The sequence below is a fragment of the Lontra canadensis genome, unplaced genomic scaffold (genome assembly GCF_010015895.1).
Source record: "Lontra canadensis isolate GAN:19392208 unplaced genomic scaffold, GSC_riverotter_1.0 scaffold57, whole genome shotgun sequence".
Lineage (NCBI taxonomy): Eukaryota > Metazoa > Chordata > Mammalia > Carnivora > Mustelidae > Lontra > Lontra canadensis.
In genome coordinates this window covers 5,457,812-5,481,193 of record NW_022631051.1, presented here as the reverse complement: position 1 = coordinate 5,481,193, position 23,382 = coordinate 5,457,812, and the positions used below count along the sequence as shown (strand labels likewise).

The 23,382-nt window shown below is 33.3% G+C and overlaps 1 protein-coding gene across 4 annotated transcripts in view; it reads right to left on the bottom strand.

Annotated features, from left to right (window-relative positions):
• Positions 1-23,382, bottom strand: part of ANKRD12 (ankyrin repeat domain 12) — a 131,115-nt gene that overhangs the window by 62,649 nt on the left and 45,084 nt on the right. For 3 of the 4 annotated variants that reach the window (XM_032875747.1, XM_032875746.1, XM_032875749.1), the window contains 4 exons: positions 19,055-19,202; positions 10,537-10,605; positions 6,404-6,550; positions 2,467-2,667 (listed from right to left, as the gene is read on the bottom strand). In XM_032875747.1, coding sequence (XP_032731638.1) covers positions 2,467-2,667; positions 6,404-6,550; positions 10,537-10,605; positions 19,055-19,202 — 565 coding nt within the window. The remainder of the gene's footprint in view (positions 1-2,466; positions 2,668-6,403; positions 6,551-10,536; positions 10,606-19,054; positions 19,203-23,382) is intronic. The other variant, XM_032875748.1, reaches the window with a different exon arrangement.

The following is a 23,382-nucleotide window of genomic DNA, read 5'->3' as shown; positions in this document are numbered from 1 at the left end:
TCCCTCATATATACAAATATATATTTATGTATATACAAATATATATTTATATATAATAAATATATATAAAATAAATAAATTTATATATAAATATATATAAATAATAAATAAATGATTTTTTGAAAGGTAGGCTCCATGCCTGGTGTGGAGCTCAACACAGGGCTTGAAGTCATGATCCTGAGGATCAAGACCTGAGCAGAGATCAGAAGCTGGACAGTCAACTAACAGAGCCACCCAGGTGCCCATAGATTTGTAATTTCAAAATGAAACTGGGAAAGCTGTTTAACACTTTCACTGCAGTGAAAATAATCTCCCAGGTCATTATACTTTTCTACAACACAGTATAACACTGATTGATAGACCATAATTTATTTAAGCAAGATCCTATTTACTGGGCATTTAGATTATTTATTTTTTTTTTAAAGATTTTATTTATGTATTTGAGAGACAGAGCATGCACAAGCAGGGGGGAATGGCAGGGCGTTAGTGGGGTGGGAGAAGCAGGTTCCCCGCAAAGTAGGGAGCCTGATATGGGGATTGATCCCAGGATCGTGGGATTATGACCTGACCCATAGGCAGATGCTTAACTAACTGAGCCACCTAGGTACTCCAGATTATTTCTAATTTTTAAAATATTAAAAACAATGCTGCAACAAATATTCTTACAACTAAACATTCATGCATAGCCATGACTAAATATTTAAGGTAAGTCTTTAGAAGTGGAATTGTTAGATCAAAGTACTTTTTGGTTTCCGATATATAATACCAAGTTTTCTTCTTGAATGGATGCTATGCATTTTAAGTTTCATTCTTTAAAGTAGACCTTGTTCACTGCACTTCTGTCCACTCACATCAAATACAGAAATAAATTCCAGGTGTATTCTAATAGGGCTCTATGTAAAAGCAAAACAAAAACAAAGTTCGGAAATGAGGAAATAGGGGGTATAATTTTATAATAAAGGAACAGAGAAGGACTTAACTGATATTACATAAAAAATTAAAACTTCAGTACAATAAACAACATTGAAGTGAAAATTCAAACATAGCCACGGACAGTGAAAACCTTTACGTATTTGATAGAGAATTAAAACCTACACTAAACAAAGGGCTCTTACATATTAATAATACTGCCATAAGACAAATGGGCAGAAGACTCCACCTGTCAAGTCACAACATACACATAAACTAATAGTATGCACTAGAAAAAAATTCATAGTCACTATAGATTAAGAAAATACAAATAGTCTTTTTTCATTTGTCAGACTGTTAATAAATAAATTGATAATATCCAGTTTTAGTGAAGATGTGATGGAAAGGGTTCTTTTGTATACTCCTGATGATAGTGTAAATTGATAAAAAAAAAGATTTTTGGGGGAGTACCACCTTACTGTATTTACAAAAATTTTAAATATGCATCCCCTTAACAGTTTCCATTCTGAAATCCTCCTATAACTATACACTTCTTCCTTTCTTTTTAAAAAATATTTTATTTATTCATTTGAGAGAGAGACAGAAAACATGAATGGGGGAGGGGGGAGAAGCGAAGGGAGAAGCAAGCAGCCTCCCCACTGAGCCAGGAGCCCAATGACATGGGGCTTGATCCCTGGACCTGGAGATCATGACCTTAGCCAAAGGCAAGTACTTAACCATCTAAGCCACCAGGTGCCCCTATACACTTATTTCTACAGGAGGGTTCACTAAAGTATTGTCCATGGAATCTATATTATGGAATAGTATGCAGCTGTTGAAATGAATAAAACAGAACTACCTATACGTACTGAGAGAAATATCTGTAAGAGATTAAGTAAAAAAGGCAGGCTGTAGAACTACAGACTGATAATATAGATGGAATGATTTGATTTTTTTTTAAAAGTCTATATACAAATAAATGTTCATTTTATGTATACATAATAAAAATGCATAGAAAGGATAGCCTCCGAATTGTTAACAATAGTTCTGTGGCAAAAAAAGAAACTGTACTGTAGTATGTGAAACTAAAGGGAATCTCTATATTGCTCCCTGAATGCTTTTACTGTTTGAATTCTTCACAGTAAGAATGTACTGGTATGGTATTTGAGTAATTAAAATGAAACACCACTATGCTCTCTTCAAGTCCTCATTCTCAAGTGAATAAATGTTCTTTTTTAAGACTTATGAATGAATTGACACTTTGAAAACATCATATAACTCTAATTCATCTAGAATAGAACCGAAACTGGATAAAGAATTTTATGGCAGTATGTCAACTAAAATAGAAGTTTAATATTTAAAAATCTGAATAGTTCTTGATTTGGAATTGCAGCAGAGGATCAGGGTTTTAAGTACATAGTCCAAAAGAATTTTGCAATGAAGTACACTTTTAGAAAACTTGTTTCAGCAAGAATATCGGAATACAGATTATAACAAGACTCTGCCTAACTGATAAATTTTAGTTCCTGAGCATTAGTCCTTAATTACTAATCTTACCTGCAAAATCTTTCACGTTCACATTTGCCCCTAAACTTATTAATTCTTTGACTTGTTTCACATCTCCTCGAATAGCTGCCATGTGTAAAGGAGTTTCACCACGTTCATTTCTTTTATTAACTTTATCTTTTTGTCGAGATGAGGAACTAGGAGTTTTCTTCTGGGCTGGTGTTGTTTGTGATGGATGATTTGGTGTGGAATCTGTAAGAAAAAAGGAAACTAATGAAAGTTCTAAGGCTAAATATTTTGCATGTTCATTGAGAGTTTTGTAATGTGCAATTTCCTGGAATGGGGGAATATCTTCTCACTCTAACACTCCAAAACGTGGTTTAGATGATATATTAATAATTTATCCAAATACAGGGAGTAGTCTTCCTTTACGGTCATCAAATATTGCATGAGTAAATTTAGAAAAAACGCTTTATTCTGTCAATTCATAAAATTGGCTTGAAGTGATAAAGTATCAAGTATGTGCCCTAAAAATGTTTGTTCAATGAACAACTTGATAAGCTAGGAAAAAAACAACAATGTATTTTTCATGGCATGTTATTCTATTATTCCAACACCAGATGAAATGACACTGAAGGACAGAGTTCACATTTCTAACACAAAGTATTAGAATTCCATTCTGATATTAAGTGCAAATTGAGGTCATGGATGATTTTAGCATAAAAATGAAGCTTAAGATGTGTAAGAAATAAGGACAGTCTGGGAAGGCCTTTAAAAAGGGGGCTGATAAAAGAGAAAAAAATTTTCTTTGGTTTGATTCTCTTCCTTTGATTTTCTGTTCTAGTGTTCATACCAAAAACAAAATATTAAACAAGATGATGCCCAAAGTTTTCCCTCTTGTCCCAATTTCAGAACTACTGGGAAAAAAAAATAAAACAAAACACAAAATAGGTTTTTTAATCAGTTAAGGATTCCAGACATATGTATCATGTTAATAATTAATTCTGAAAATTTACAACAATTTAAAAGAAACAACTATTCTAAGAGAAAAAAACTCTATGGAAAATAAATTTCCAGCATATATGATTTTCTTGCAAACAGACATTATTAGAGCACTAAAGTACTATCATTCTTTCCTCAATAAGAAAAAAGTTTAAAATTTACATTTTGGATTTTAAAGTATACTGCATCAGTAACAGTTTCCTCTCTGTACTACTCCATAAGAGCAAGGATAATTGTCTACCTTATTCATTACCATTTGTCAACTGTTTAGAAGACTTCTTGGCACATATGAAATGAATAATAAATGAATTTTATTATAATTTTTTTAAAAGATGTTATTTATTTATTTGAGAGAACATGAACAGTGGGAGGGGCAGAGGCAGAAGCAGGCTCCCTGCTGAGTGTGGAGCCTGACACGGGGCTTGATCCTAGCACCTCAAGATCTTGACCTCAGCTAAAGTCAGACACTTAACCAACTGAGCCACCCAGGTGCCCTATGAATTTTACTATGATCTTTATAGTCAAATTATTTATTAAGAAAATTAGCTGTTCAACTTCTTAAAAATGAAATGTACTTGTTATTTCATACAACTTGCAAGAATTTTAATTCATATAAAATTCTATTAGCCATTTCAAAGTAATATTCACATACATAAAATAACGGTATCATCCATAATGGCAATCAGGGTAAACATAACATAAACATGAAAAATTATGTAATGGATAAAATAATGAACCCTAAAAACTGCAAGAATGTTTATATTTTGGCAAACAGCTCTGTATTTCAAAAGCTTTCCACTCTAGTTCTACATATAATACGGTTGGCTAAAAGTCCTTAAATGAAAAGAATCAACTGCATTATAGTGTGATCTTATTTATATTTTAAAACACAAACAGCACAGGGCGCCTGGCTGGCTCAATCGGTGGCTCAAGTTGTGAGTTCAAGCCCCATGTTGGGGGTTAAGTTTACTTAAAACAACAACAACAACAACAAAATCACAAAACAAAAAAATACAAACTACAACAAAAGGTATGCATTTGCATGTTCATGCCTAGAAAATTTCTAGAAATTTGCCTTTTAATTTATCCTGGTATTAAGAAAATCAGTTTTTAAAAGTAAAAATCTGTACTGCCTGGGTGGCTCAGTTGGTTAAGCATCTGCCTTTGGCTCAGATTATGATCCTGGGGTCCTGCGATCGAGTCCCACATTGAATCCCACATCATCGGGCTCCTTGCTCATCAGGGAGCCTGCTTCTTCCTCTGCCTGTTCTGCCTGAAGCTCTCCACGCTTCTGCTCTGACAAATAAATAAATAAAATCTTAAAAAAAAAAAAAAGATTTAAAAAATACATAAATAAAAAATAAAAGTCTTCTCGGGTACCTGAGTGGCTCACCTGGTTAAGTGTCCGACTCCTGATTTTGGCTCAGGTAATGATCTCAGGGTAATGAGACTGAGCCCATCACTGGGCATGGAGCCTGCTTAAGACTCTCTCTCCCTGTCTGCCCTGCTCCTTACCCCCCAACCCTGGCTCATACATGCTTGCTCTCTCAGAAAATTTTAAAAAATGTAAGTCTTCTAACTATTAAATCTGACACGAAGCCAACATTTTATAGAAACATTTAAAGTTTTAACAATGTATACTATCTTTAATTTGGCTATAGTCTTTCAGAAATTGGGGGTGGAAAGGTAGGAGAATAACCCCAAACAACATACTTTTACTTAAAAAAGTGGGAAGCCCTAAAACTTGTTTATCAGTAAAAGATATCAGACATACCACGATTCGATGGAAACTATAATACACAGAAACTAAGAATTTTACCATGTTATCATAGTTTTTTTTTTTTAAAGAGCCAATATGAGAAAACTTCACTAGAGAAACTGTCCTTTTCAATGCATTTCAACAGGGTCTTGTTACATTACTCAAAATCTTATATAAAGATTTCCTGAATTCAGAGCCAAAATAATTTTTTTCTCTAGACAAAACTGATTTACTTTATCAGTCAATAAGAACTGCACAACTTAAAATTTTTTTGTATTGATGCCAGAATGCATTCACTGCTCAATAGTAATTACCATTTCAGCCCAGCGACCTGGATTTCATCTACCTTTTTATAGCTCCTTTTAATTAATTAGCAGGTTGGGTGGTTTGCTCCCTTATTGTTTTGGTTCTGCTGTAACCCATCTAATTATTTTTGGAGAACACAGTATTGGAATAACCCCCCCCCCACACACATACATGTAGTATATACCACCTTAACTGGAAGTTTGCAACGCAATACAAGATAAATTTACACAGTATGCTGCAGACATTTTTTTTTTTTTTTTAAGATTTTATCTGTTTGACACAGAGAGAGACAGAGGGAACACAAGCAAGGAGAGTGGGAGAGGGAGAAGCAAGCCTCCTGCCCACCAGGGAGCCCGTTGCGGGGCCTGATCCCAGCACCCCGGGATCATAACCTGAGATGAAGGCAGACACTTAACAACTGAGCCACCTGGCGCCCTGACATTTTCCTTCTAAAATAATTTAGATCTCAAACAAAAATACATGGATTACACTACTGCATAATAGTACTCATGTGATAAGATCCGTTTATCAGGAGGGTGCTACCAAACTTAAAAGTAAACTATAAACCTAGAAGCAACTTTACAGAAACTGGTTAAGATTCTTTAGTACGGTGAAAGCACACAGTGCTACAATGGATTTCTCAAGTTGACTAACCATTTCTAAATGACCCATTTTAGTTGAAAAGTATTTACTGAATGTCCTCTAAATGCAATGATCCCTGCTTTTGTATAGATCCTTATTTGGACACGACAGACAATTATCACGCAAATAAATGTAAAATTACAAACATGTTATAAGAAATTTTTATTAAATCCAAGAAAAAGATTTTAAAATTAAAAGTTTAAAGTAGTTAACTGTTAAGATAAGGACAGAAAGTCTGAGTAAAACTAAGAATACACATGTACTCAAAGATGGTGTCACCTGGACTGTTGTCTCTTGCTGTCATCTGCATAAGAAGTGCCATCTGCTTCCGCTCAGAGAGTGGATAACCAAAAAGAATGCTAACTGGTGTGGACTTCTTATTTCCAGCTTCCTTTTTTGTTTTCTTCTTTTCTGGACCTTCTTTCTCTGGAATTATTAGTAAATATGTAAGAATTTGAAATAAACATAAGCTCTGAAAAGCAAAACATAAGAAAATTTAAAAAAAAACAGATGCTATAAATGTATATGAGAAACATGTGCAATATAGACTAGCAGTATGTTGACAAAAGAGCACTAGACTTTTATCATATAAACAATTTCTTTCTGAATGTCTTGAAAATAATACATTAATTCTACTATTTTCTGAAAATTAAGAGCATATGGAAATTCATTCCTTGTCAAATCTGTATTTTAATGATTTGTTCTTTTAAAATTTAACTTTCTCAATAATATTTCAAACATTCCTTAGTATTTCATTTTTGAAACTTCATTCATTATAATTTTATTCTTAATTATTGATAAGCCCTTATAGCGATGTTCCTTCAAATTACTTCCCTAATTCCACTATCGATTTGTACAGTCTTCTAACAAGGTAAGTATTTAAGACAATACTCATCACACAAAGTAATTATTGTAAAAAAGCAAAGGATCACTTTATTCCAGACACAGGATAGCTGAACATGGAATGATATTAATCAAAGCTAAAACTGAGCATATTAAAGATTTCTGTGTGTATGTAGGTATGTGGGGGTGTTTAACAGAGATTCTGCAAAGATCCAAAATGTCTAAGGACTTTTTTCAAAAAGATTTGACCCATCAAAAAAAAAGGCTGAGTTATTTGGGAAATCTTTTGCCAATACAGTCAGCATCAAGTCCCAGGAATTTCAGATAAACTGGATTCTATAAGTCAAAGAGATACAAGTATCTCTTGTAAGACTTCTCTGGGAGACAATGCAGGTGAGAGTTAATGTAGAGGGTCTGCTGGTTAACTGTCTAGGTATCTATTTCTTGGGAAATCCTATATAAATAACTGATATTTACTGATCCGGGTTTGAAGGTCCCTGCAAAGATGGGCTACAGAGATAAATAAGTAAATTTTTAAAATAAGTATAAAACATAGCAGAAATGGAAAAGGGGGAAGGTTCAGTAGTCAATATTGCATTTTTTTAAGGCCGATGTGGCCAGCAAATAGACTACTCCAAGAGATCATAAGCATTTATTAATCTAGCAAGTTTCAAGAAAGCAGTAAGAATTTGATATTGTTTAAATATTATTATTATTTAGGGCGTAAGAACTTAAAGTAGTAATTCTTGCAGTGCAACACTTATCGTTAATTTGAATACAATGGCTGGTATTCTAATGGTCTAGAAAAATTAAGAGATCAGAATATTCTGTTGCCCACAAATCATAGTCAAACTTCAATAGCTCCAAAATGTCTAGTTATTGATATTTTACATAACAAAAACAAAAAACCTGATTTACTTAAGTCAGCCTTTAATAGTTCTATTATATTTTTATTTTTCAAATTTCTCATTTCATTATCATTAATGGCCTGATTTAGTATAAATCCAGTTTCAGCACAGTGTTTCACCTAACTTACTAAATTTGTTCATTAAAAGTCCCTAACAGGTATTTCAAAGAAGCTGATTGTTTTTCCTGAAACATTTACTTTCTTCTAATAATGTTCTGTATGCTTTGGTTCTCTCATATTTAATGGTTTTAATGATTTTCCATCTAAATAACAAATCCTTAAATATAAGGAATGTACTTAGCTAAAATTAAAATATTTAAACGTAAAAATTTTATAAGAAGTAGAATTTTTTAAAAAGAAGTAAAACTTAGTAACTGGAGGAAACAAAATGAAGAAAATGTACATAGAATCTATCCTTAAAATATTTTCTAAAATTTGGGGGAGATTATTGTATTTGCAAAGTAATGGACTTTCCACTTTTCTAATGGCATTTTCATGCAATTTTTAAAAAGAATATGCTCTGAAGTGATATGCAGTCAGTTGAAAGGAAAAAGTGAGATACTTATAAATTCATTTTAGCATTCTAGCTGTCAAATGATCAAAGACATAATGATTACATTTTGGAAACGAATATAATTGTACATGTTCCAAATAGTCAAGCAAAAATTTCAAATTAGATACTAGCATCCAATCTGAACTCTTTCTTTAATTGAGTTTTCTTAGTCATTTGTCTGAGTTCATGTTTTACATGAGACAGGAAAAGAAGGTAAGAAAACAGATGCTGGTAGCTACGCTAGAGATAACTATGTACCATTCTTCAAAATTTTGTTAGATTAATATGTCCCAAAGTATGTTTTTCAAGTTTTAAGATTCAATGAAACTCTCTCTAGGATGTATTCTGTGAAGAAGTTGTTTTCTGACCTGTCATAAATAAAAAATGATCACATATATTTGACAAAGTTTGGTGTTTCTCAAATATAGATTTATTTATTTATTTGTCCAAATAATGGGTCAGAATTTTAAAATTTAAATGCAGGAATACTGACAAGTGATCATTTAGCACAGTCTCCTACAGACTTGAAATTCCACTGAGCCATTCAAGAGATTTTTAAAGAAAAATCCAAGTGCTTTACTTAAGACTAAAGAAAAACAGAGAAATGGATTTTCAACAACCCAAAATTCTTTATTTCAGGGTTCAGAGAAACTTAAGAAATACAGAGATGTCTCTGTCTTGTAATCGTGAAAATTAATGCTTTCTTTTCAGGACTTGTCAAAATAAACAGAAAGGTCAACACTGTCACATCTCAAGTGTAGAGTACATTAGGTAGAAGAGACACAATTTCTTTCTTGGGGAACTGGCTCATAATCCAGTGTCTCAGAAATGAAAGAATGTGATACTTTCCCACAAAGCAGTCACTGTGGAAGGAATGGAGCAATGGAGCTGTAACTCAACTGGGATGTGTGTATTTCCATTCTGAGAAAAAATGCCATCCTTGCTCCCCAGTTCTAAAGCAGCTACACATATCTCTAAAAGTCAGAGGTGTGTGTATCTTTTGATTTCCAGCACTGATACTCAAATCATGAATGGTTTCATCCCATATAGCTCTTTCAGGTACACCCAGGCCTTGGGGAGTTCTGGTGTTAGAAAAGTATACTTAACTCCACAGTAAGTGTAGGCTTTTTTAAAATTTTGATAATCAAATACTATAGACTTATCAGCTCAATTAATAGCTTTCAGGATAATTTTAAAAATAATTATTTAGTTTTATACCACCTTTACCCAAACCCCACAAATTTATAAAATAATAAAAACTATACCTAAGCAGAAGGTTTCTTTCAAGTTTTTATATCTAAACGTCATATGCTGAAAGCTGGACACTTGGACACCCAGGGACTAAATAATATTTTACATCATAAAAAAGTTAAGAGATAAAAATGTAAGCCCATTAAAAAAAAGGATAATCAAAACAATTAATTAGTTTCACATACTAGACAGTATTTATATATATTCTCCTGTATTCTTCTATCTGGAGCAATTATGAAGCATAATACCTGGTGCCACGAATAAAGCTATTCCAACACAGTTAATGGTAATGGCCATTTCTCCAGGAAAGCTGCTGTTTTAATCCACTGTTAAATTCAACATGGGCAGCGAAGTCAATAGACTAAAGATAGTTCAACCAAAAATTCAAAAAATTAAAAAAAAAACAACAACACTGCATAATTAAAGCCTAAGATGGCACTGTTTATCAAGACCAATACACTTGGTATATCTTATGAAGACTTCGTATATCGTATGAAAAGTTGAGAGCAAAAGAGATCAAGGACCTTGGGTATCTTCCCATAGGGATTGCTACACTGCCAACGGGCTAACTTTTATATTCTTTTCTAGATGAATGGTGGCCCACAAGTTGTGCTATACAACTACTGAGTGGTGATACAAAGTACTCCTGCTTATAATGTTCACACACAGCATGTGTTGGATATGATGCACTAGATACCTCAAACAAAAACTGGAAAATTCAGTGCCGCTCATATAAGTTCACTTATTTAACCAAAGATCTATATACTGGTGTGAAAGGAAGTTATTTATAGTACAATAATTACTTGTAAATGTGAAAGAAACCACTGTCTAAACAGGTGCCCCTGATAATCTAATTACCTGAGTATGTCCTGTAAGAAGATATAAGTCTCTCCCCCCAATTTTCACTTGTATGTCCTGGATCTGAATCTACAGAATGAGAAGAGACAGGAGAAAAGAAAAAAAGCACACGAAGGGAAATGCAGAATTCAACAAACCAACATTTTTCAAAAGATCACTAGTTAATCAATGATCTATCATTGTTTGTCCAAAAGATAACTTTTAAAGAAAAGCCAAAAGCACATTTAAAACACAGGTTTGGCTGAAGATTTCAGTTTGGCTAAGATTTCAGTTTTTTCAACTGGCATATTAAAGTTGAGAAAGTCAACCATGCAGTTTGTAATAATAGGTTATTACTGATGCTGCTTATTAAAAGATACCTCCTTTGAGGCTATGTATTTTTTCATTCTTTGAATATGATAAAAGAGGCGATATTCTATTACCGTTTTTCTGCTTAGAATTTGTCTTTAGAAAACCTGAATAAAGGACGTGAATAAACCCTTTTTGTTCTATGAATGCCAAACTACTCAGAAGACAATGAATACTTTGGACAGCACTATCACTCTAGACCATAGACCTTTCTACAAATTATATACATTTGAGTGGTATGAATTACTGCAATGAGCACTACATAAGACCTCTTAGAGAGAAAGCAGCCTAATATCAGAACAAAGTTTATCAGCTAAGAATATGGAATTCTGCCTAACAATTTATGACAAGTAAAAATATTTCCAGTTGACTTCTAGCAGTATGGCCAGAGCATAGACATTTACTTGTAAACAATATGCCATTTTAACACAATATTATTTTGTTCCTCATATACTCAACTTATTGACATACACTTTTCTTTCTGAAATCATTATTATAGATCTTATTCATGAGTTCAGTTAAGAATAAAGAAACAAGTGTTGGAAAAAAAGAAACCATTTAGGGAATAAAACATAGTATTTGAAACTTTTAAAAATAAACCTGCAAATTTAGTGATGAGAAGGCTCACTCAACTGAAAGAAATGACTGATAAAATAACATTTAGGCCAATTCTAAGCCAAGTGGGTAAATGGATTCAATGACAAGCCTTTCAATAAACGCTTCTATTTCAAAACTGAACACATTAAGTTAGCAACTAGAAAAATTCCATGATGAATATTTGATATTTCATTTTGAAGACAAGCAAAAATGGCCCCCATATACTGCAAAGAAAAGAAAAAGCAGCAACCAATAAGTTGAGCCAACAAATCTAATTAAATGGGTTACTGAAAGCAGATGTATTACTGTGACAGATTAAAGCACAATGGTTAAGGCATGCCTGGGTGGGTCAGTCGGTTGGGCCGCTGCTACGCTCAGGTTGTGATCCTAGGGTCCTCAGATCAAGTCCCGCAACAGGCTCCTTGCTCAGTGGGAGCCTGCTTCTCTCTCTGCCTCTGCCTGCCACTCTGCCTGCTTGTTTTCTCTCTCTCTCTTTAATAAATAAATAAAATCTTAAAAAAAAAAAAAACCCAATGGTTAAACTGAACTTTAAATTATATTCATTAATATAGTGGTATAATAGTTTATTCAGATCTTCCTTCGGTAGTAAATTAATCCACTCTGACTCCATACATATTTTGGCTTTTACTCAAATAAGTATGTTTATACTTGGTGCATCTGAATGACTGTTCTACTAAGATTTAATTCAGGAGCTGAAGTAAAAGCTTCCGTATCTTGTCCCTTGATTTACCCACTTTTCCCTCTGCATTATATTGAGACCAGTACACCCTATGAGGTTTTTGTAAAACGCTGAGTAGTAAGCAGAGCAATTCTCTCTCCCTGCTATGTTCTCTGCAGCAAGCAAGACAAATAATACTTGTATTTTAAAAGCCCTCTTTTTAATATTCTGTTTAAGGTTGCAAGAGAGTAAGAGAAAAAAATAAAAAATGATTAAAAAGGTTTGCACTGTATATTTGAAAATTTTTAAAGTAAAAGTTTTAAAGATGGGGGAGGAACAAAAGAAAATCTGTAATAAGTAATCTCCATGCAAACCACCAAAAGGTGATCATCCTTATTAAGCAAATTATACTGATTTTATTTGCTACTTTAACGTAGTTACCAGAAAAATTATATTTGTTTCCTTTTTAAAAAAGTTCCTCTCTCAAGCAGGCTCTCTGCTGAGCAGAGAGCCCAATGTGGGGCTCAATCCCAGGACCCTGGGATCATGACCTGAGCTGAAGGCAGAGGCTTTAACCCACTGAGCCACCCAGGTGCCCCAAGGTTTAATTTTTTTTTTAATCCAAAGTTCCAGTTGTAAGAGAAATGTATCTTCATTAATCATAGATAGGCACAAAAATTTTTATTAAATGCCATTTACTGTAATGTTATTTGTAATGGAAAAGAACATGTAAACATCATCAATATCCAACCATAGATGATTGGTTTAAATACTCAAGGGAAAACAATACCTTAGGTTACATCTACAGAGTGGTATATTGTACAAAAGTTTAAATTACTTCAAGAAAAATACTTAATATGTTAAAATGAAAAAATAGGGTATATATAACATGAGCTCAAGTTTGTGGATAAAAACGTTATGTATATAATTGGGGTAACATACATTTAAGTGTTAACCAAATTAATAGGCTGTAAAATTATGGGTGATTTTTTCTTCCCTGTATTTTTAGAATTTTCCAAAGTATTTATAATTTCTTACTGCTTTTAAAATAAAAGAACCCCAGAAAATTCTATTAAAAAAAAAAAAAAAGTTCCTCTCTCCAAAATTGTCTGAGTTCTATTAAACAGGGTAAATCCTTCAATGGCTTCAGGAAAACAGAACTTCTAAGGCTGGATGGCAGAGAAGATTTAGTTTAAAACATGTAAACATGCTCCAGAACTGCCACCATGGACTTTGGAAACAGATCATTCTGTGCCTCTTTGGATTTTCTCATGCCGCATTCTCTATACATGCCAAAAGAAAAAAATTAGTAAGTAATTAAGTAATGCTTATGAAGAGAGAACAAGTATTTTTATAAAAAAGTGAAGGACATTTTATCTTTCTACTTATTTAAACATACAAACTAAAATGATGAAGTACCACTGATTTACCTCTGTAGAACACTGGATCTATCAAACCTAAAGAAAAGCATGTGCCCCCAATGGTATTTGAGGTTAAAGAATATTCATACAGCTCTGACGGCTTTGTACCACTATATATTATTTTGGAAAAAATCATAGAAATATTTAACCTGTAATCCTGTAATCCCACTCCTGAGAATGAATAAGAAAGAATTCAGGGTATAATAAAAATACAATCTGCAAGGATGCTCATGATGGCACTTTTCGTAACAAAATAATCACAAATTTAGTTTGAAGGCCAAAAAGTGACTCTCACGTGTACCCTCAAGAAAGCTGTTTAGTATTTTCGTATCAAGGGATTGTGGCTTCCCCTTGAATGCCATTAGACTAGAAAAGAAGTATGATTTTTTGATTAGCAATGCAGAAATAAAGGTGACTTAGGTAGAAACATTAATAACTATTATAGGTAACAATTTTCAGTTATTAACTATCATACTAAAAACTACATACAGTGTCAGTATTGTGAGATGCCTACCCAATATTCATTCTCTCCTTCTTAACAGAAATACTTCAATTTTGATTAGGGTGACAATATGCCCAGCTAAAAGTAGTTAACCTTCCAGACTCCCCTGCAACTCGGATAGCCTAATCAATGAGATGCAGGCAGAAGAGTTCCTAGGGATGTTGTTTCAGCAATAAAAAGGCAAAGTCTCATTGCAAGAAAGATACTTTTGTCATTGGTCCTTCCTCTCCTACTTTCTGCGCAGGAAGAAGCAAAATATTTGTGTGACTATAAAGCAAAATATTAAGAAAAAAGCCCACGTACAAGTTCAGGCTGAGAGAGCAGAACAACAAAAACATCTCAGTCCCTGATGGCATTACTGAACTACTTATACCAACTCTGGACTGCTTATGCTTGGTAATGTAACCTAATTACATTAGATTAAAAAAATCCAATCTGTTTAAGCCAGTGTTAGTCAGTTTTGTTTTAATTAACATATCACAAACTGACTTTTATAGGTTATGTCACTTAAAGATCACAGTTCTCTGAAGATGGTGTCTCATGCACTTTATAGATGAGAAAATCAGAGTTATAAAGGGCTCAAATTTTTTGGCCAGGGCTAACAGGAACTGAACAGGGACTCAACACTGGTCTGTCAGACTCCAAAGCCTCTGATAATAAACACTATACTATAATTTACCTCTATTTTAACTATAATTAACTTACAAAAGCTAAAAGTAAGTGATAAAAAAGCTGTAGGTATAAGGAATAATTTGTCTTCTAGATAAATAGTTGCTTCCACAGGTGCAATAAGTCACTCTATATATTGGCCCCTTAACATTTCATGGGACAAAATTTATGGGAATTCTCTGATAAGATAGGACAGCATGGAATAGATACTGAAATGACAATAAGCAGATATATTAGAGATTTGCTGAAATAAATAGTAGTAGTAGTAGTTATGATAGTAGTATGATATAGCTCTAAGGATCCATGACATCAAATTATGCTCTAATTTTCCCCCAAATTTTGTCTAGTCAAGCAATTACTTTTTTTTTTTTTTTTACAGTGTTAACTTTTTAAAAAATAAGATTTACTTGAGGGCGGAGGGGGAGAGGGAGAGGGAAAGAATCACAAGCAGACTCCATGCTGAGTGCACAGTCCAATGTGGGGCTTGATCTCATGATCCTGAGACCATGACCTGAGCTGAAATCATGAGTTGGAGGCTTAACCTAATGAGCTACCCAGGTGCCCCAACAGTTATCTTTTAAAAAATTAATAAATATTAAACAATTAAGAATTAGGAAGTTTAAGACACACCAAGGGTATCTCAAAATAAAGACTATGAATGACTTATCCTGGCATTATTGCTGATTTTGGTAACCACTGAGCCTTCTTTGAATAGTATGAGTATCTTTTAAAAAAAAAATGTGTTTTACAGAAATAATTATGCTCATTTTAAAAATTCAAGCCATACAAAAAAAACAGAGAAAGTAAAAATGCTCCCAAATCCTGGAAATAAAATATTAACATCTAGCGAGCATTATTCCAAGCATCTCTCTAATATATATATAAAAAAAGGAACTGGCAGGGGTTGGGGGGGAGTGATCGATTCATATACAAATAGAAAAATATATGTATACTATTTAAAAATAAAAAGCTGAAAGATTTATCTTAATCCAACGTAAGAGAAACTAGGGCACCTAGCTGGTTACTCTTGATCTCAGAGTATGAATTCAAGCCCCACACTGGGCACAGAATTCACTTAAAAAAAGGAAACAAAGAAAGAAAGGAAGGAAGGAAGGAAGAAATTAAAGAAATTGCTTCTTCACTAAAAGATATATCATATACTAGGGACGCCTGGGTGGCTCAGTTGGTTGGACGACTGCCTTCGGCTCAGGTCATGATCCTGGAGTTCCGGGATCGAGTCCCGCATCGGGCTCCCGGCTCCGCGGGGAGTCTGTTTCTCTCTCTGACCTTCTCCTCACTCATGCTCTCTCTCACAGTCTCTCTCTCAAATAAAAAAAAAAAAAAAAAAAAAAAAAAAAGATATATCATATACTAAAATACAAACACATAAATTTATGAAAGAACTTTAAATAAAGATTAAAATTTTTAAGTAATTATTTCTAAAAACGATGTATTTCAGTTGTAGACAACAACAGTTATTCCCTGGCTATAAGAGATAAGGTGAGTAGCATTGCTAACATTTTCTCCTTATTCCCAATTCCCTACCTCTTTTATTTAACCTAAGTCAGGGTTTATATTCAATATTTACATTTTTGTTCTGGGCTCATAATACACCCACTAGGTTTAGGCTTAGTTCTACAGTGAAACAGTCTTTTAAACAATCTAATCTTTCAAGATGTACGTTAATATATGCCCTGGGTATACATAAATACAAATATAAATATACAAAATATGACTCTTAATGCAATCAAACAGCACATATTATTTCATAACTTATTTTTAAATTCTGTATGCTATGAACATCTTTCCATTTCATGTATTGTTCTACAAGGTTATTCTTAAGAGTAAAAATTGTATTTCTTCACTAGATTTACCATAATTGAACAAACTATTACCTAATACTATTTTCCTGGGTTTATTTTTGCCATTATAAATGAAGTAGAAATAAATGCACACAAAGATAATTTCCACTGTCATCAATTACTTACATAGATTAAATCCCAAAACAGAGAAAAAGTCAAATGTTAGCAAACTTTAGTTTTGGATAAATATTTTCATATTTACCTCCAACAAAATATTCCTATTATTTAGACCAACTAAAGTTTGTTCCTATTTCTGGCCAGTGACCGTCTGGCGCTATTTAGGCCAACAATTTAGTCAGTTGTTATATATTGTATTTCTTTACTATGGATAAATTTTTGAGACATATTTCTTTGCCAAGAGCAATTCTGTTGTTTTCAACTACTTGCTTTTATCTTTTTTCCATTTTCTCATTGTTTTCTCTTCACATTTCAGAGACCTTTAAATACTAAATATATTCAGAAACAAGGATTGTCATGTATGTTGTAAATATTTCCCCCTTTATATCTTTATAATTTAAAACAATCATTTAAAATATAGTACATTTTATAAAAAAGATCAATGTCAAATGCTGGGCTTAGTGCTATAATTATCTTTCATATGAAAAATACCCCTTGATGGTTACCTTGGATTCTATATTATTTTTTTTAATTATGAAAATAAGACAGATGGATTGTAAATAAGACATTTTGCTTTGGGCCTGTGGAAATCCTTATTAATGCTTTGAGGTGTGTGTGTGTGTGCGCACATGCAAATCTAAAGCCTACATCTACTTTTTATGAAAAGTTATAAATTTAGCCTAGCAAAAATATGTTTAAATCCACTAAAATCTTGTTTAGTGTTAGCATATGACTTTTCCAAAAGATATGTAAGAGTTTGTTACGAAATAACCTTAATGAGAGAGAGCTGCAACATTCTGCTACATTCAAGTAGTGGAAAAATTGTAGCAGGGAAAAAGTATATAATCTAGTTAATAAAATATGAATTAGATTATGTTTATTCAGTGCTTAAACTTTGTGCCTTCCTAAATAACATTTTCTCCTTTATTCTACAATAAACAAAAGACAAATAATCTAGCTGATCGGATAACAAGGTTCTCATGGAAAGTTTATTATTTTGAAATCTTATTTACCTCTAAAAATATATTAACATTCTTTGAATTTATCTAAATCCCTCTTCAATTACTAGTAGAAATATCACTGTCACTGGAAAACAAAACCTGGTTAATGCAAGTACTTTAAAAATGACAGACAAAAGGACTTCCAGGGAGAAAATATGAGAAAAGTTAAATCCTATCTATCTAAAGGCACATTATACACCTTCTCAGCTAAGTGATCAACTAATTGTTTGAGAATACTGCTTAAGGATAAGGAGTCACTCTTCAGGAAAAAAGACTGACTCTCTAGACATCAGTGTAACTTAAAATGAGCAAAGCACAAAATATCTTAATCACTGCAAAAAACAATTTAAAGGATTAAAAATGCCATGTTTAAGAAGAATTTGTAATTCAAGCTAAGAGAGAGAGCAAAATACACAAAAGGAGGCCTACCTAATTAAAAGCTTATGATAAAAATTAAGGACTTTCTAAAGCTATATTAGCATAGGGCACTTCAAACATCTTTATAGTATTTTCAGATTCCAGAGTCAAGATCATTTCCATACTGATGATTAAGATGGCTAGGAAAGTATAAGTAGAATAAAATCTCTGTACATAAACTCAGACTAGGACACTTCTTGTGAGTGAAGCTGAAACATTCTTAAAAACAGTTCGCTATTAGTACTTCATGCAAGGGATAAAACAATTATGATAAATACATAACGAACACTGAAGTTTATATTAGTTTCAAGAAATAATTAGTTCAGGGTACAACACAATCTAGTGATTTATAAATAGTGATAATGACATTTTAATCTATTGTGAATAACTGGGACTGACTAATGTCAAGGATCATTCCTGACATATGAGAGTTTTGAGGAAAAAAAGTACCATGAATTGGGCTTAAGAGGTAAATCTTAGTAATTTTTTTTCAGGGTGGGGGAGGGCACATTTTGGATTCACTTCTGAAGCTAAAATGCCTACACTGTTTTCTCTGGTGGGTTCAATAGCGTGTCCACAAAAATTCAACAACTTTTTTGCAACTCTGACATATCCTATGCTATCACAGTAAATCTTCATCACTGAAATGCTCCCCAGGAAATTAAGTTCTGAAAGTGGTAAGAGATCTGTAACAAAGCTGAGAGTAAGCAAAGAAGCAAACTGTTGTTATCTGTTTAGAAATCATGTTTGGGTGAGAAATGTATCAATTTCTGCCCCAAAATGGTGTATCTGACATACTGAAATATCAGTATTTCTCTATAAAATGGGTGCAAAGAGAATGTTATGAAGAAAATCATAGGAAAAGAATGATTAAGATTTTACCAGAGAACAACAAATTATTCTACCTGTGTCTGAATCTCGTTCTTCATTTCTTGATGGGCTAATGGTAAAAGGAAGTTTACGTTTCATGGATGATTTCTCTTTCATCTCCTTGCCCACATCACTTCGGTCAATTTTTGGAGTTTTACTATATGATGCAATCTTGTCTTTACTCTATTAAAAATCAAATATGAATAAAGTTGTAACAATATTAGCTAAGCAATACAGTATTAAAACATTTATGAAGAAAATTTTCAAATATATACAAAAGTAGAGACGTATTATAAACCACTGTCTTCAAGGTATTCAAGACCCAGTAGCAACAAATTCAACATTAATTAACTTGTCTCACACTCCCCCTGCTTTTACTTAAGGACAAAATTTTAAAATAACAAAAAAAAAAAAAGAAGTATCTTGAATAAAACTCTGTAAGTGTACTATAGATCAATGAACAAATACATAAATATGAAAAAGTGATTCTGGATATAATTAAACATATTGTGCTTTGTTAATATCCTGTGACTACCCATTCAGGTGAGTATCCTACCTTCACAGTCTACAACCATTATCAAGTTCACATTTATAATCCAAATATCTGACATGGCACTGCACATATAAACTGGGCTATAATGACTCCTTTGTGAAAAACCTGCTAGATACTAAGAACTAAGCCATATCACCTTAGCAGGAGAGCTTAAAAGAATAGTGATATGGGTGTCTCAGTCAGTTAAGCATCTGCCTTTGGCTCAGGTCATGATCCTGGGGTCCTAGGATCAAGTTCTGCACTGGGCTCCCTGCTTGGCAGGCAGGGAGTCAGCTCTCCCTCTACCCCTCCCCTCTGCTTGTTCTCTATCTTTCAAATAATAAAATATTTTTTTAAATAGTGATATGATAATAAATGATATAATAATAATAGAGACTCTCAGAAGCCAATTACAAGTAGATTCAGATTGCAGAAGATACCAGCTCTCAACCCAAGACAGAAAATGAAGGAAGAGGGGGAAGAAGAGGCATAAAAAATTTAACAGTGCTTTTTCTAAAAGTCAAATTTAATCAATAAAATCAAACCCCCAGGGGAGTTACTAAAAAGTTATCAAAAAATACTGTATTCATTTTTATACTACCAAAAATTCAAGAGGCCTGGAAAATAGACTATTCTCTTGGAAAACATACATTACTAAATATTGGCTCAGGAAAGAAATAGAAAACCTGAACAGACCAATGATCACAGAAGACCGTAACTCCATAGCTAAAGATTCTAAGTTTAAAAAAGTACCTAGCCCAGAAGATTTTAAGAGAGATTTTAAAAAATTCAAGGGACAGATATTTCACATGTCATGGAGATAATACTACAGTATGAAGGTATGATAAAAAGCAACAATCCATCTTATAAGTCTGAAATAAAACTGATACCAAAGGGAATACAAGACAGAAATTATAAACTAAATTGCTCATGAAATAAACACAAAAACAAAATATCCCAAATAAACTGTCAAATCAGATTAGTGTCTTAGAATTTAGAAAGATAACAGATTATAATCAAGCAGGGTTCACCCAAAGAATACAAGAATAGTTCATTATTAGAGAATCACTTAAGACAATTTACAGTATCAAAAGATTTTAACTATACAATGATCTTAACAGGTGACAAAAATAACATTTTGACAGAGTCTACATTCATTTTTGATAAATCTATTAGCAAAATCAGGAAGAGAACGTGATTTCCTTATATCTTAACTGGTAAAGATTACTGAAGAATAACAGCCTCGTATTATTTATTTCTCAGTTATAAAGTTAAACCTCTTGAGCTGTTTTTCCACTTCGGCCAATGATAACGAGTTTCACACGCATGTGAAAGTTTATACAGTTGTTTTAAAATGCAAGTTTTATTATTACTCAGGTACAGTGAAGCCAACAGATAAGGCGAACACCGCTACTGAAAAGACAGTTTGTTAATCACAATTCTCAAGAAGGGACATGCCACACTACACAGGGCCACAAAGGGTAGCAACAAGGTGGGTTGGGAGGCAGGAGGAGAGAAGGGAAACATGGGGAAAAGCTTTTATTGTGGTTTCCTCAGGAAAGAAAAGGCAAGGCAGAGTAAGTGGCTCAGGATTGGCTCTTCTGAGTAATGTCGGCCATTTCTGGGCTATGGGTGCTGTTTCTCTTACTGTCTGGTACCCAGCTCTAGTGTGATTTATTTTGTTAGGGCAGGGGGACAGTGGCCCAGAGTGGGAGAGCTGGATACAGATGGTAGCTGGGTTTGGGCTCTGGTTGGTCTGCATTATGAAATGCTTGTCATAAGAGAGTTGTTCACTATCCTTGGGAACTGGCTAGCCCTGGAAGTAGCAGTCTCCCCTGAGTCAGGAGGCCCCAGATGTCAAAGCATCAGAAATAAAGAGGCATGATTAATACAAAGATTAACCAAAAAAATTCTAGAGACTTGCCTTAGAAATAGGAGTCTTTGTTATTAATAAAGCAATCTAAGAAAAACATGAAGATATCCCTTTTCCCTTGCACCTGTGTAAGTAAAGATACTGTTCCGAGCCATAGAACAAGCTAAAAGAAACAATTTGATAACATGTTAAGTGAAAAATGTTCACAAGAACATACTGATCACACTCTCCTCTGCAATATGGTGATTAGTGTGAATATTTGTAACTGCTACCAACCAGTTCTGTTCTATGTAAAATAAAAATTAATCCTCAGAATTATTACTTGAACAAAGGTTTTCGTGAGACTCTTCAACACTTTAAAAATTATTTTCTGATCTGGGGAAAGAAACTTTGAAAATAAATAGTTATGTCCAATTGTCTTAAAATTTTTATATAACCAAATGGTATTAATACTCTATCAATCCAGGACCAAATCACTGGCACATTTTTCTTCCATATCCATGACACAGAAAAGTCTAGGAGTCTTAGATTGTTTTAAAATATTTTAAGTCTCTTTCATTTATGTTAATACTATTCTTTCAGTAACATACAACAGCTGCCATACACAGTAATGAAATCAATGTAAACATCTGGGGCCTAATATACGTTAATGAACACTGACAACAAAAATCAATGGCCAAGATGAGAATGACCTTCTATCACTGTTACTGTCAGACAATATACTGGTAGCTTTTACCAACTCAGTAAGATGGGAAAAAGAAGAGATAAAAATTTACCACTTAAGAAAAAAATAGAAAATAGAAAACTCTTGAAGGACACAACCCAAAATATGAAGAGCCATCTGTAGGTAATGGCACTACTTGTGTGTTAGAATTCTCCATGGCTCTCTTGCATATCTTAAAAACTCCCTTTGTTCTGGACTATCCTTTTCAGAACATCTATACAGCCTTGGAAGGTAGTATCTCCCCCTGCAGCAAAGGGCAGATCTGTTTACTCTTCTGTATAACAAATAATTTCTCCCTTTAGGGGGAGTAAGTCAGGTAACTTACCATCCTTTATAAAAGATTTGGGGTTCTCTCCTGTGCTGCAAACATCTGCAACCCCCACCCCCATCCCACCCCATATCTGTAGTTGTCACCTGACTGCATCCCCTTGTGGGAAATAGGGCTCCGGTTACAGGCACAACTGCTGATAGATAGCGACTGCTATTGTTATGAGAAATTAACTTTCTTTTATATCCCATTCAAAAGTCTGGTATCTCCTGCCAGCATCCATGAAACTGATTAGCTTTCAAGTAGGATAGGGTGCAATACAATCTCAGATTCTTGATGGTTTTTTACAAGGCAATTTCTATTTCATTATTCTTCTATGTATTTTCTAGTCTTTCTACAACATGTATTATATTACTTGAATAGTAAAATAAAAATTTCTCTATTATCACTTAGATATAAAATAATGAAGGTCTGAATTATGTTGATGAAAAAGATAAGACAGCTACTTAGCAGATTAAATGATTAATATCCACTCTCACACTTCATGAATTTAACCTAGATTTTAGATATTCATAGAAGGTTTTATCAAAGATTTTTTTTTTTTTTACAAATTATAAATACTAACTTATAGCTGAAAACAGTACAAAATAATTTCTAAACTTAATCAATGGGGAAAATGCCACAGATTAGCACTGAAAGGATAAAATACTTAAAGAACTATGAGCAGACATTTCTGATGAACTCCTATTGTGATATTTAATGAGGTAATGAAAACATCTTAAATTAAATGTATATTGCTATACAATGTGATTATTACTTTAAATTATGCTCTACTTAAGCACATTTAAGAAATTAAATCTTGGGGCACCTGGGTGGCTCAGTGGGTTAAGCCACTGCCTTCGGCTCAGGTCGTGATCTCAGGTTCCTGGGATCAAATCCCGCATTGGGCTCTCTGCTCAGCAGGGA